A 16,087-nucleotide genomic window follows, 5' to 3' on the forward strand; every position below is an offset into this window, starting at 1 on the left:
TCAAAATGGCAGTAGAAAGGTCTTATCTATGAATATTTTCCTTAAATGTAAATGAATTAAATTATCCAATATAAAGAGAGTAAGTGAATGAATGAAAAAAAAAAGACATAAGACCCAAATATATACTATCTATAAGACACGTACTTCACTCTTAAGGACACGAGTAGACTGAAAATGAAGGGATAGAAACAAATATTCCATGCAAATGGAAATCACAATATAGCAGGGAAGTGAAAACTCAGACAAATCAGGTTAAGACAAAAACTATAAAAAGAAATGCAGAAGGATATTATATAATGATAGAGGGGTGAATTTATCAAAAGAATATAACAACTGTAAATATATATGTACCCAAATGTGAAGCATAAGTAGGTAAATCAAATATTAAAGGACATGAGAGGAGAGATAGGTTACAATACAATCATAGTAGGGGAATTTCAATACACCAGTTTTTAAAGTTGTACTTGGACACATATATTTATTTTTATTTATTTATTTTTATGTGGTGCTGAGGATCGAACCCAGTGCCTCACACATGGTAGGCAAGCGCTCTACCACTGAGTCTCTGCCCCAGCCCCTCAATACACCACTTTTAATATTGCACAACTTATCTAAATATAAAACTAATGAAGAAACATTGGACTTGAACAAAATCTTAAAAAACAAAACCTTATGTAACATATAAAGAATATTCTATTCAATAGCAAGCATACATAGAATCTTTCAAGGATATACACAACATTTTTCAAGAACAGATCATATGTTAGACCAAAAGACAAGTCTAAGCAAATTTAATAAGTTGAAAATCATATTAAGCATCTTTATTGACCAAAACAGTAGAAAACTAAAAGCTAATACTAGGAGAAATTATAATACATTCACTAATACATAGAATTAAACAACATACTACTAAAAATTCAATAGGTCAGTGAAAAAAATTAAAGGGGAAACCAAAAATTATCTTGAGTCAAATTTTTTGTTTGTGAGAACACACACACCAAAACTTATAAGATGTAGCAAAAGAAGTTCCCAGAGGAAAGTTTATAGCAATCAATATCTACATTTAGAGAACAATCATAAATAAACAACATTTCACTGCAAGGAAATAAATGAAAAGAAAACTAAGTACAACTTAGCAGAGGAAGAGAATAATAAAGATCCAAGCACAAATGTATTAAAGAGACAAGAAAGAGAATACAAATTATAATTGAAATTAAGAGTTGGGTTTTTAGAAGATAAAATTGACAGACTTAGCTAGCCTTAAAAAAAACAGAGAAAAGACATAAATACTATAATGAGTGAAGCAGATATTACAACTGGCATCAAAGGAATGCAAACAAATCATAAGGCTATTATAAACAATTACATTATCTCAAATTGGATAGCCTGAAGCAATGGATGAATTTCTAAACACATACATTCTACCAAGATTGAGTCAAGAAGAAACAGAAAATTTCAATAGACCGACAGTGCAGAGTCTGAAAAACTAATAACACATTTCAACAAAATTTTCTAGAAAAATCAGAGAGGAGGAAATACTTTCAAACTCTTTTTATGAGGCTAGCATTACCCTAATACCAAACAATGACATTTCTAGAAAACAGAATTACAGGCCAACATTCTTGATAACATTGAAGCATAGATTTTCAGTAAAATGCCATCAAACTGAATTAAACAATACATTGATTAGATCATTCATCATAATCAAGTGAAAATGGTAACTAATAATTTTCATAAGGGTACACATTAATATCTAAAACTCAAGATGATATTTTAAAAGTCAAGAAGTAGGGTGAAAAAAAATGAAAAAATGAAGGAGTATTAATTTTCACCTTACAGGAGTTTGACTGAATATCTTATTTGATTCTGCATTCTTACTATAAAAGTTTAAGTTTTCTAGATTTCCATGCACTTATGAGTTCATCGGGATAAACCCAACTACTATATATAACCACATAGCTCTAAAATAAATAAATAAATAAAATTTAAAAAATACTAGTCACTCTATAATAAATTAAAACACAAAAGGTGTCACTAAAATCACTAAAAAAGGTGAAAGCAAATATATATATATACATATATATATGATATAAATTTTAAAAGTCAAAAAAATTTCAATAAAGCAGAAATAAGAAAATATAAAACAAGGTAACACAGGAAGATCAACTATATCCTAATATAATTATCCTCTAAAAAAAATACTCAGGTTTGCATACACAATTTTCATCTGATATCTGTTGTTTATAGATATCATATATAAATTAGTATAGCACAAAAAAATTGAAAATACCAATAATGTGAATATGGATGACTATATCAGAATTTCTAACAACATTTTAATTACATGATGGAAATGTTCTATAACCAATAAAATTATGTATTTTTAGATAATTTGGTGACATAAAAATCTGCTGAACTATAAATAGAATCAAATTTGAAATAAATATATAAAATCAAAGTGATCAAAAAGAAATAAACCAAATTACTAACGTTGATAGCCATACTATAAATTATTTTAATTTTCTTTTCAGTATGTTTCTGCATTTATAATTTCAATTATGTAAAAAAATAGGGAAGCATAAAATACAAGAAAAGATAAAAAGAAATAAGAGATTTCTGAATGAAAATATAAACAAAAACATATCTATCTTAATTATATATTTATATAAATGATAAAAATGACTTTTAAGAAAGTTCAAAGCAATATATATACAATGATATACTGACAATTTCAGCATAAATAAATATACAAAATCATCAATGCTGATTAGAATATCTAATGTGGTAGAATTATGGGTGTCTTTACTTTTTCTTTATATTTTATATTATAAATTTACCCCAGTGAACATATCTTCTTAAACTGTTCAGGATTACAGCTTATTAGATTGGCATAATCTGCTTAAATTTTAGTGAAATAATGGAATCAGTTATTATTTATTTTTATCTTTGTACATGTCTGTTTGCTCAAACATGGTATATAGCATACATATTGTCACTCAAGGCAGAATAAAAAAAAAATGTGTTTTTTACAAATTCTCTTCCAACATTCATCTTCCATTAAATTCAACATCAATCAATAACCATATGCTCCAATTTAAATGTATTTCCTTCTGTGTAATCTTCAAAGGCAATGAGGTAAAATTTGTTTTTAAACAATTCTTTATCTTTTCTGAAAAAGTTAAAATGGGTTAACCAAAAACTTAATATTCCTTCCCATCAATTGCTATTTTTTTCTGTGAAAATATTAGTTTGTTTTTTTTTGACTGATATTTGACAAAATAAAGAACATGAAATTTTTAGAATAAACTACTGGGTTTTTTTTTAAAGGATGAATATTTATTTATTTACTTACTTACTTACTTATTTATTTTGTGATTCTGGGAATTGAATCCAAGGCTGTGTGCATTCGAGTCAAACACTCAATCAACTGAGCTGTATATCCCTCTCCCTAAATCCCTGTTTTACACTAAGAAGAGAACAAACAAAGGAAAAGAGGAAATTACTACATTTCCACACAAAATGGCCATGCTGTTGAATGAACAATGAGTTCCAAAAGATATCAAGAAGGAGATTAAAAAATTCTTAGAGGTAAATGAGAACACTGATACAACGTATGAAAATCTCTGGGACACTATGAAGGCAGTTCTAATAGGGAAGTTCATTTCTTCAAAGAAGAAAAAGCAAATAAATGACCTAACATTACATCTTAAAACCCTAGAAAGAGAAGAACAAATCAACCCCCAAAACAGTAGAAGACAGAAAATAATTAAAATCAGAGCTAAAATCAATGAAACTAAACTAAAAGTAACAATTGAGAAAACTGACAGAAAAAAAAAGTTGGTTCTTTGAAAAAAATAAATAAAATTGATAAACCATTAGCCATGCTAACAAAGAGACTAAAAGAGAAAACTCAAATTACTAACATCCATGATGAAAAAGGAAATATTATGACAGACACTACAGAAACACAGAAAATAAGTAAAATTATTTTGAAAATTTGTACTCCCGTAAAATAGAAAATATCGAAGGAATTGACAAATTTGTAGAGGCATATGACATACCTCAACTAAATCAGGATGTTATAAATAATTTAGATCAATTTCAAGCAAGAAAATAGAGGACACCATCAGAAGACTACCAACCAAGAAAAGCCAAGGACCGGATGGATATACAGCCAAGTTAAATAAGACCTTTAAAGAAAAACTAACACCAATACTTCTCAAACTATTTAATGAAATAGAAAAAGGGGAAACACTTCCAAACACATTCCATAAGGCCAATATCACCCTGACTCCAAAACCAAAGACACATCAAAGAAAGAAAACTTCAGATCAAATAGCTCCAATGAATATAGATGCAAAATTTCTCAATGAAATTCTGGCAAATTGAATACAAAAACATATCAAAAAGATAGTATATCACAATCAAGAAGATTCATTCCAGAAATGCAAAGTTGGTTCAACATAGGGAAATCAATAAATGTAATTCCTCACATCAACAGACTCAAAGATAAAAATCATATCACCATCTCAATAGATGCAGAGAAAGCATTTAATAAAATACAGCATCCCTACCTGTTCAAAATGATTGAAAAACTAAAGATAACAGTAACATACTTCAACATTGTAAAGGCTATCAATGCTAAGACCCAGGCCAACATCATTCTAAATGGAGAAAAATTGAAAGCATTCCCTCTAAAGACTGGAACAAGACAGGATGCCCTTTATCACCCCTTCTATATAACACAGTTCTTGAAACTCTAGCCAGAGCAATCCAAAAGATGAAAGAAATTTAAGGGATATTATCATGGAAAGAAAAACTCAAATTATCACTATTTGCACATGTACTGATCCATACCTAGAAGACCCAAAACATGCCACCAGAAATCTCCTAAAACTAATAAATGAACTCAGTGAAGTACCTGGATATAAAATCAACACCCATAAATTAAAGGCATTTCTGTATATCAGTGACAAATCCGCTGAAAGTGAAACCAGAAAAACCACCCCCCCCAAAAAAAAAACAATAAAATAAAATACTTGGCAATCAACTAAACAAAAGAGGTGAAATATCTCTACAGGGAGATTACCGAATGCTAAAGAAAGAAATTAAAGATCTTAGAAAATGGAAACATCTACATTGCTCTTGGATAGGCAAAATTAAAATTAATATTGTCAAAAGACCCATTCTACCAAAAGCACTAAACAGATTTAATGCAATCCCAATCAAAATCCCAATGACATTCCTCATAAAAATAGAAAAAGCAATCATGAAATTCATCTGGAAAAATTAGAGACCCAGAATAGCTAAAGCAATTCTTAGCAGGAAAAGTAAAGCAGGTGGCATCACTATACCAGACCTTAAACTATACTACAGAGCAAAATTAACAAAAACAGCATGGTATGGCACCAAAACACACTGGTAGACCAATAGTACAGAGTAGAGGACACAGAGACTGACCCACAAAACTACAATTATCTTATCTTAGACAAAGGTGCCAAGAACATGCATTGGAGAAAAGATAGCCTCTTCAACAAATGGTGCTGGGAAAACTGGAAATCTATATGCAAAAAAAAAAAAAAGAAAATTAAACCCCTATCTCTCACCATGCACAAAACTAAACTCAAAATGGATCAAGGACTTACAAATAAAACCAGAAACCCTGCATCTAATAGAAGAAAAAGTAGGCCCTACTCTTTATCATATGGGCCCCAACTTCCTTAATAAGGCCCCAAATTCCTTAATAAGACTCCTGTGGTGTAAGAATTAAAATCAAGAATCAATAATTGGGATGGACTCAAACTAAAAAAATTCTTTTCAGCAAAAGAAACAACCTGTGAGGTGAATAGAGAGCCTACACCTTGGGAGCAAATCTTTACCCCTACACATCAGACAGACTACTAATCTGTAGGGTATATAAAGAACTCAAAAACTAATCACAAAAAAAAAAGAAATAACACAATCAATAAAAGGGCTAAGGATCTGAACAGACACTTCTCAGAAGAGGATATACAATCAATCAACAAATATATGATATATATAGGCACAATGATACATTGGTGATGGGACTACAAATTGATGCAGCCAATCTGGAAAGCAGCAGTATGGAAAATCCTTGGAAAACTGGGAATGAAACCACCATTTGACTCAGCTATCCCTCTCCTCAGTGGATACCCAAAGGACTTAAAAACAGTATACTACAGGGCACAGCCATATCAATCTTTATTGCAGCACAATTCACAGTAGCTAAATTATGGAACCAACCCTGAATCCCTTCAGTAGGTAAATGAATAGGGAAACTTTGGTATATATTCACAATGGAACACTATTCAGCATTAATAAAATCATGGCATTTGCAGGTAAACGGATGAAATTGGAGAATTTAATGGTAAGTGAGGCAAGACAATCCCAAAAAACCAAAGCCCAAAAGTTTTCTTTGATATGAGGATATAGCCACATAAGGTGATTAGGGTGAACATCGGAGAAATGGAAGAACTTTAGATAGGGCAAAGGGGAGGAAGGGGAAAAGAGGGGTCAAGGGGGAAGAATGATGGTGGAATGAGGTAGACATTATTACCCTAAGTACACATATAAGACATGAATGTTGCGAAAATACTTAGTGTACAACCAGTGTCTTGAAAAATTATGCTCTATATGTGTAATATGAAATAAATTGCATTCTGCCATCATGTATATCAAATAAGAATTTTTTTAAAAAAGCTTTATTTCCTTTCCTTGGACCTCCCTGAAATAGTAACACTATCTTTTTCAAGTTTTGCATAATTACATATATAAATAATGCTTACACAAAGTTTGTAGTGAGGTTTTGTTTAGACATTGATTCTTTCATTGAGATAAGACAGATTCTAAGCATATAATGTACTTTTAACATTAAAAATATTTACTAAAAATGAACAGGTATCCTTTTCTCTCATGTCTTCATTAGCAATGTTATGATTTTCCAGGATATTATACCATTATTATTTTAATTCTATTTCTCTTCTTAACTGCTGCATTGGAGTACTCTATCAACTCTTCTATGAATCACACTTTTACAGACAAAAATATTTTGTCCATTTTTAATATTAGATTTTGTGATCTTATCAATTTTGTAAGAATTCATGCTATATGATTTAATCATTCTATTTTAATAATCCTTCTATATTACTCATTTTTCTTTTCCAAGTTGACTGGAAACTACCATACTATTTTTGCCATTTTAAAGAATTTTTCATATCAGATATTTCTATTATTTATAGATTTATGATTTCCAATCTTGATTATGGAAGTTCCTACCATTGATTATGTATATAGTCTCCTCAGTTGGGTGTGGAAGGTGTTTGCATGTGGGGTATTTGGGATTGAACCTGGGAAGGAGGGGGGATTCTACCTCTGAACTATATCCCCAACCAGTTTTAAAATTTCATTTTGAGACAGGATCTTGCTAAACTGCCCAGGTTAGCATCAAATTTGCAATCCTCCTGCCTTAGCCTCCATAATTACTATAACTACAGGTGTTCACCATCATCCCCAGACCTTCTATTTCCCAATAGGAATTTTGTTTGAAAATTTTCATATATTTTAACTCCATCTGAAAATAATTTGGGAATTTAATTTAAAATAAAGGTCAGTTTTATTTTTTTTTTTGCATGTCTGACAGGTACCACATCAGTACGAATTATTGAAAAACATGATTCACTCAATGAATTAAATTATCTTTTGTATTCTACTAAATTTCTTTATTTAGCATACTCTACTTCTGGATTCTTTCTTAACTAATCTACTTCCCTATTCTAATGCCAATAACATATTGATTTCTTTATACAGATTTTACAGAATGATCTGACATCTGATAAGGCAAGTTTCCTCTCTCTTTTTTTTAATTCATAAACATCTTGTCACTTTCGTCCCCTGTAAACTTAATAAACAAACGTCAGATAAGATGATATAAATTGTTTCCTAGAAGTGCATTACATATGTACATAAATTTTGGGAGAATTGACTTTTTAAAATAAAATTAATTCTACATCCAAACAAATGTCTTAACTTTTGTTGAGATCTTGTTTTATGCTCTTCATTAAGTTATGTACTTTTCCTTTCATTTGGAACTCTGCCCTCTATTATTAAATCTATTATTAGTTATGTTTTATGTAGTTTTAGGTACATGGAGAATTTTTCTCCCATTTCCCTTTCTAGATATTTCCATATGAATGAAGTAAATATTATTTATTATATCATCTCACTAATTTTATGAATCCTTTTTTTTTTTTTTGGGTATTAGGGATTAAACTGAGGGGCACTTCACACTGAGCCACATCCTAGTCTATTTTGTTTTTTATTTTGACAGAGTCTCATCAAGTTGCTTAGGGTCTTGCAAAGTTGCTGAGGCTTGGACTCAAACTTGTGATCCTCCTGGCTCAGCCTTCTGAGCCACTGGGATTACAGGCATGTGCCAGGCCTGGCCTAATTTGATAAGACTTTTGGGTATTTAACTATTCAATCAAATCATTAAAATAAAGAGAATATTTATGTCATTTCATATTTTCTTAATTACAATAGTAAGACAGTCCAATAATATTGAATACTAATACCTAAAGAAGTTAAATCTACTTACCCCTGAATTTTTAATTAAATAGTATTTAATAGCATTTTAAGTTTTAGAAAAATAATTGTTGTTTGTTCTTAGTTAAGATGATATTTTACATTTAAATAGTTTCCTTATGTTCTTAGAAATTTTGAATAGAAAGAGCTAGATGATTATTATCATGATTATCAACCTATCATTGATTAGAAAGAACCTTACATGGAAATGGAATCATTCCTGTTTTCCTGAAATAAACTTCATTAAGCCATAGGTATTATAGGTATTAATTTTTAATTAAATAATGTGTGAATTAGATATACTAGTATTTCCTTTTTAATTTTTTCATTTATATACTTCAGTGAGGTTAAACGTTTTTCTTTTATAAAATTTTATTCCTTAATTTGTTCTAATTAGTTACACATGACAGCAGAATGCATTTTGACAGATTGTACACAAATGGATCACAACTTTTTCTTCTGGCTGAACACACTGGTAGTGTTATCAGACATGTATATAGGATAATAATGTCCATCTCATTCCACCATTCATTCCATCCCTACAACCCCTCCCTTCCCCTCATTCCGTCTGTACAATAAAAAGTTCCTTCATTCTTCCCCACCCTACCACCTCATTATGGATCAGCATCCAATTATCAGATAAAACATTTGGCTTTTGTTTTGGGGAGTTTGGCTTATTTCACTTAGCATAATATTCTCCAGCTCTATCCATTTACCTACAACTGCCATAATTTTGTTCTTCTTTAAGGCTGAGTAATATTCCATTGTGTATATGTACCACATTTTCATCCATTGATCTGTTGAAGGACATCAAAATTTAGCTTTTTGTGAATTGAGCTGCTATAACATTGATGTGGTTGCATCACTGTAGTATGCTAATTTTACGTCCTTTGGGTGTAAACCAAGGAGTGGAATAACTGGGTCAAATGGTGGTTCCATTCAAAGTTTTCTAAGGAATCTCCATACCACTTTCTATAATGGTTGTACCAATTTGAGGTCCCAGTAGCAATGTATGAGTGTACCTTTTTCACTACATCTTCGCCAACACATTGTTTCTTGTATTCTTGATAATTGCCATTATGATTCCTCTTTCTATCAGAATTTGGTATTAAACTATGCTGGATAAATAAAATGAACTGGAAAAAAACCTTCAATATTTATCCACTTTCAGGACCAGTGAAAAAAATTATTATCTCCTAATTTTTTAAAAGATAATTGTAAGCCACTTTGGTCAGGTTGCATTATTTACCTTTCTAAGGTCTTTTATACTAATGACTTTTTCAAGTTTTATACTAATTGAGTCAGTTATAATAATCTAAATTTGATAGGATATTCTTTTCATGTAAGTTCTATAAGTCAACAATTCTGATTATGATTAGCTTATCTAAGGGCTATGATGGTCTTTTCTCTTACTCTTAATCATATATTTTGTTCAAATTATCAGGCTCAAGGTGGATTTTGCAATTTTGAAGAGTGATCTCTTATGATTTTCTTAATTTTTCTACATTACTTTTTTTGTTGTTTTTATTTTCATTTTTATTGGTGCCAACTTTTATCTGATCCTTCTTCCTAGTTTATTTCTTTACTTATTTTGTTGTCCTTTACCTAACTTATTTTGTTTGGCAAAGGAATAATATTTTCAGTGAAGTAAAAAAGTCTTCATATTTAAGTTCAGGTAGTATAATTTTTAAAAAGTGAGATTATTAGGCTAGAGATCAGAATATGTACTACAAGTTGGTCCCCATTAAGTCATGTGTGCTTTTTAGCAAAGTATTTTATCTGTGCCACTAATAATTTCCACATCTGCACAATTAAAAAAGGCGTGTACAGCCTGAAGGTTTTTGTTAGGTACAAAAAAAAATTTACACCTGCTAACCTGTAAGTTAAAGTTATCTTGAAAGGTAAAACAAGATCTTGAAGAAAACACATCTATATTACACTGCAGAAAACTGAGAAATATCTTAAAATTTTTTTTTAAATGTCCCAAGTTGTTAAATAACATTCTCATATTATTTGGGGGAGAAAAGAAATAGCCTATGGTCAAATGATAGGTTTCAGGGACTCATGTCAGACAAACTACAAAACCTGTGATTTTTCAATGAAAAGCCTATGCATTTTATTTATAATTTCATTTGGACATATAGTCTTATTCATTAGATATGAAAAGTGTCTGGGATACAAGAGTAAAATTCAACTTTCTACCTTTGGTCTCTGATTAAATTTTTCCATGGTCATACATATAGTTTTCATACAATATAGCATATAGATTTTAATTCCTAATTAAAACTTTTTCATCACAGATTACTCATTAAGATAATTCACAATTTAGAAACTTCTATACTGATAGCTTTTCTGACAAAAGGATAAATCACTCTAAGTTTGGCTTTGAATTTCAGAAAGAATTCAGAGAAAACAAATATGTTGCTTTATATAAGCTCTGTATGAGTATACTCTGCTGATTTCTTTAAATTTTTGGGAAGTAACATGTAAAAATACTTAATTTTTTGTTTTTTCTCTAAAGAGGTTTTTACATGTTGCCCAGGCAGGCCTTGATTTCCTGGTGTATGTCATCACACCTGCCAAACAAAAACTTTTTTTGATGAAGAGTTTTTTGTCCTAATATCATTAGTGGATGGATTATATCTTCCATTTTATAACCAGAATCTATTTATTTATTTGTCTGTCTACCTATCTATTTATTTATTTATTTAATGTAGGGGTATCAGTGATTGAACTCATGGACACCCAACCTATGAGCCACATCCCCAGCACTATTTTGTATTTTATTTAGAGACAGAGGTCTCACTGAGTTGCTTAGTGCATCACTTGCTGAGACTGGCTTTAAACTTGGGAACCTGCTGCCTTAGCCTGCTGAGCCACTGGGTTTACAGGCATGCCCCACCATGCTCAGCAGTATTTATTTTGTATTGGTTCTTTTTAGTTATATATAACAGTAATATTCATTTTGAGATAATTATAAAAGCATGGAATATAATTTGTTCTAATTGAGACCCAATACTTCAACTTTCCCTACCCTTGTACCCTTTCTGCTATTTACATATACATACCATACATATATGTATATATATATATGTATATATCTTGTGGATGTAGATGATTGTGAGATTCACTCTAGTATATTCATATATCTACATATAAAAGTTAAGTCAGATTCATTCGCTTTATTTCCATATCCAACCTACCCCTCCTTCCTTCCATTCCTCTTTGTCTAATCCACTGATCTTTTTTCCATTCATTTTTATCTTCTACCCCCTTATTTTGAATGAGCTTCTGTATATCAAAGAAAACTTTAGTCCTCTGACTTTTCACGGCTGGCTTATTTCACTTAGCATTATAAGTCTCCAATTCTATCCATCATTACTGACAAAAGTAACAAAGTCATTCTTCTTTACACCCAAATAATACTGCATTGTGTATACATACCACATTTTCTTTACCCATTTGTTTGTTGAAGGGCAGTTAGGTTTGTTACATAGATTAGCTATTATCAAATGTCTTGCTGTAAACATTGACATGGCCAGATCACTGTAGTATGCTGTTTTAAAATCTTTAGATATATACTGAGAAGTAGGATAGTTGAAACATAAGGTGGTTCTATTCCAACTTTTTTCAGGAATTTCCATACTGCTTTCCAGACTGCTTGCACCAATTTATAATACCACCAGCAATGTTTGAGTTTACCTTTTTCCTCACATCATATGAAATATTTATTGTTACTTGTATTTTTGATAATTGCCATTTTGACTGGAGTGAGATTAAATATCAATGTAGTTTTAATTTGCATTTCTCTAATTGCTACAGGTATTGAATACTGTTTCATATAATTGTGGTCTACTTGTATTTCTTCTTTTGAAATCTGTCTTTTTAATTCCTTTGCCCATTTGTGGAATGGGTTATTTGTTTTTTGCTGTTAAGTTTTTGAATTCTTTGTATATCCTGTATCTATTCTTAAGGTTCAGAAAATGATAAGGTGATATTCTTTAAGTGGCACTAAAAATATTATTATATTAATTCTTCTGGGGGGAAAATGAGGAATTATTAGTGGAGTAAAATATAGTATCATATAAGATAGTACAAATTCCAACATGGTAAACCAAGCTATGGAAAACTCAATACCATAATTAAATAAATATGCAAGAGTACTACTTACGGATATAATTCTGAAAGATGTTCAGCTATGGCATAAGCTGTTGGGTCTCTGTCTAAGGCATACAGAGTAATATCTGATTCCTTCTGCAGAATGGCTCTTGTGTGGCCTCCTGAACCAAATGTCATATCTAGAAAAACCTAGCCAAGAAAGAAAAAGAAAATTACCACTTAAAATGAATATAAGTAATTCTGGTCATCTATGTTAATTTCTTTTCTTTTTTGGTGTAAACAAATTGTATTATTTATTTATTCTTTTTTTAAATAAATGACAGCAGAATACATTGTAATTCTTATTACACATATATAGCACAATTATTCATATCGCTGGTTGTATATAAAGTATGTTGACACCGATTCATGTCTTCATACATGAACTTTGGATAATGATGTCCATCACATTCCACCATCCTTGATAATCCCCAGCCTCCCATTCTCTCGCTCCTACCCCTCTGCCCTATCTAGAATTCATCTATTCCTCCCATGCTACCCCTCCCAACCCCACTATGTGTCAGCCTCCTTATATCAGAGAAAACATTTGCCATTTGTTTGGGGGGCATTGGCTAACTTCACTTAGCATTATCTTCTCCAACGCCACCCCTTTACCTGCAAATGCCATGATTTTATTGCTGAGTAAAATTCCATTTTGTATATATGCCACATATTTTTTTATCCATTCACCCACTGAAGGGTATCTAGGTTGGTTCCACAGTTTAGCTATTGTGGTGAATTCTGCTGCTATAAACAATGATGTGGCTGTGTCCCTGTAATATGCTGTTTTTAAGACTTTTGAGTATAGACTAAGGAGAGGGACAGCTGGATCAAATGGTGGTTCCATTCCCAGATTTCCCAGGAATCTCCATACTGCTTTCCATATTGGCTGCACCAATTTGCAGTCCCACCAGCAATGTATGAGTGTACCTTTTCCCCCACATCCTCGCCAACACTTATTGTTGTTTGTCTTCATAATAGCTGCCATTGTGGCAGGAGTGAGAAGATATCCTAGGAATTAAGCCAGAGACTCTGTGTCTAATAGAAGAAAAAGTAGGCCCTAATCTTTATCATGTGGGATTAGACTCCTATAGAGCAAGAATTAAAACTAAGAATCAATAAATAGGATGGAATCAAACTAAAAAGTTTCTTCTCAGCAAAATAAACAAACTGTGAGGTGAATAGAGAGCCTACATCCTGGGGGCAAATTTTTACCCCTCACACATCATATAGAGCACTAATCTCTAGGACATATAAAGAACTCAAAAAACCTAAACACCAAAAAACCAAATAATCCAATCAACAAATGGGCCAAGGACCTGAACAGACACTTCTCAGAAGAGAATATACACTAAATGAACAAATATATGAAAAATGTTCATCATCTGTAGCAATTAGAGAAATGAAAATCATCTTAATTTCTAGAAGCCCATAATAATAATTTGCAGAGACAAGAGCAAATGGAAACTTTTTTTTTGCCTAGAGTCAAATTCTAACATTTATTTTCAAATTTTGTGAATATTTTTCCCTGTAATTTCTCCTGTTATCTACCATCTTTAACAATATTCTCCAATATACTGAATGAGTAACAAATGTACATACACCGATATCTAGGACAAAAATATCGTGGTGCATAGTGGATTTGGAAATAATGGCTATCAAATCCACATTCACTTTATAGCATGCATTTTTAAATTAGAGCTTTATAGTTATACAAAATAGTTGGGTTCACCCCCAACAAACTCATGCATGCATGGAGTTTGCATTCAATTTATGATCCTCACTCATCCCTCCTCCTTTTCCTTCAAATCCTCCCTTACCTCTCTCATATTCCTTCCTCTACTTTGCTAGACTTCCTTTTTCTCATTAATCGTTTATATTTGATTGGTTCTTTCTACCTACATATAAAGGTGAAGTTCCCTGTGATGTGTTTATATATGCACACATCATGATTTTTGAAGAATTTATTATACATTACCTCCCCTTCCCATCCCTAGAGTTGAATTTTTTATATATGCCATCTGGCTCCATTATGAGTGATCAATCTAAAAAACTGATCAGAGTATCAGTGCTGGTTCTTTCTTTCTCTCTCACTTTCTCCTCCCCCCATTCTTTGTTGTTACTTAACTAAATAACAATAATCCAAATCATACAAATAGTTCTCAAAGTGCCTGAATGTTTTATACTAAAGACAATCATTTGACAACCGAATGAGTGTGGTGACTATGAAAATACACCCCTTGCATCTCTACCAGGGAAGTGGTTTTCTGAGTCTGTATGTGTCTGTCTGTCTGAACTGACTCTTGAGTATTTTTATTATTATTATTTATTCTATATATGATAGCAGAATGCATTATAATTCATATTATACATATAGAGCACAATTTTTCATATCTCTGTATACAAATTAGAGTCACACCATTTGTATCTTCATACATGTACTTAGGGTAATGATGTCCATCTCATTCCACTGCCTTTCATACTTCCATGCCCCATTTCTTCCCAACCACTTGTCTATCTAGAGTTCGTCTAATCCTCCCATGGTATCCCATCCACTCCATTATGTATCAGCATCCTTATATCTCAGAACACATTTGGCATTTTGTTTTGAGGGATTGACTAACTTCATTTATCATTATATTCTCAAACTCCATCCATTTACTTGCAACTAACATGATTTTATTCTCTTTTAATACTAAATAATATTCTGTAGTGTATATATACCACATTTTCTTTATCCATTCATCAACTCAAGGGCATCTGGGTTGGTTCCACAGTTTAGCTATATTTTTTTTAATGCTTTCCAGCACTCATCTGGAAAATTCAATAATTTCTTGTCATTGGAAATACCTTAAAATTAGTGTGGTTTATTTTATCTTATTTTTTCTAAGTGCTTCATGTGAAAATTAAAGATATTCAAGAAGAGAGAAAAATAAACAACCAAAAGAATAAATGAGAATGAATATAACTAACAATAAGTAATTAAAGAATAAATCAAATATAACCTGAGAAATAGAAAATTTAACAAATATAACCTAGAAAAAGCTCAAAGTTTTTTAAGTAAAAAGACATGAGGCAAATTCTGTTTGACATTAAATAATTTCTTTGAAAAACATGATGTGAAGTCAAAATTCCAGTGTCTTCAGATTTTTCCCAATGTTTAAAAAGAAAAAGAGGATAAAGAAGGAAAGAAGATCATTTCCCCCTACTTAAATGGGAAGATGATAACATATAATAACTCATCTAAACCAAGACATAGTGGAGAGTAAAGAATTTTCCAATAATACTTTTACCAGAGCAAGAGAATATAGTACATATGAGAGCATAT

At 31.2% G+C, this 16,087-nt stretch overlaps 1 protein-coding gene across 5 annotated transcripts in view; it reads right to left on the reverse strand.

Annotated features, from left to right (window-relative positions):
• Positions 1 to 16,087, reverse strand: part of Mettl15 (methyltransferase 15, mitochondrial 12S rRNA N4-cytidine) — a 225,760-nt gene that overhangs the window by 110,910 nt on the left and 98,763 nt on the right. For all 5 annotated transcript variants that reach the window (XM_021727839.3, XM_078046305.1, XM_005327461.5 and 2 more), the window contains one exon: positions 12,773 to 12,909. In XM_021727839.3, the coding sequence (XP_021583514.1) occupies positions 12,773 to 12,909 (137 nt within the window). The remainder of the gene's footprint in view (positions 1 to 12,772; positions 12,910 to 16,087) is intronic.

This window comes from Ictidomys tridecemlineatus, chromosome 4, assembly GCF_052094955.1.
Source record: "Ictidomys tridecemlineatus isolate mIctTri1 chromosome 4, mIctTri1.hap1, whole genome shotgun sequence".
NCBI classification, from domain to species: domain Eukaryota; kingdom Metazoa; phylum Chordata; class Mammalia; order Rodentia; family Sciuridae; genus Ictidomys; species Ictidomys tridecemlineatus.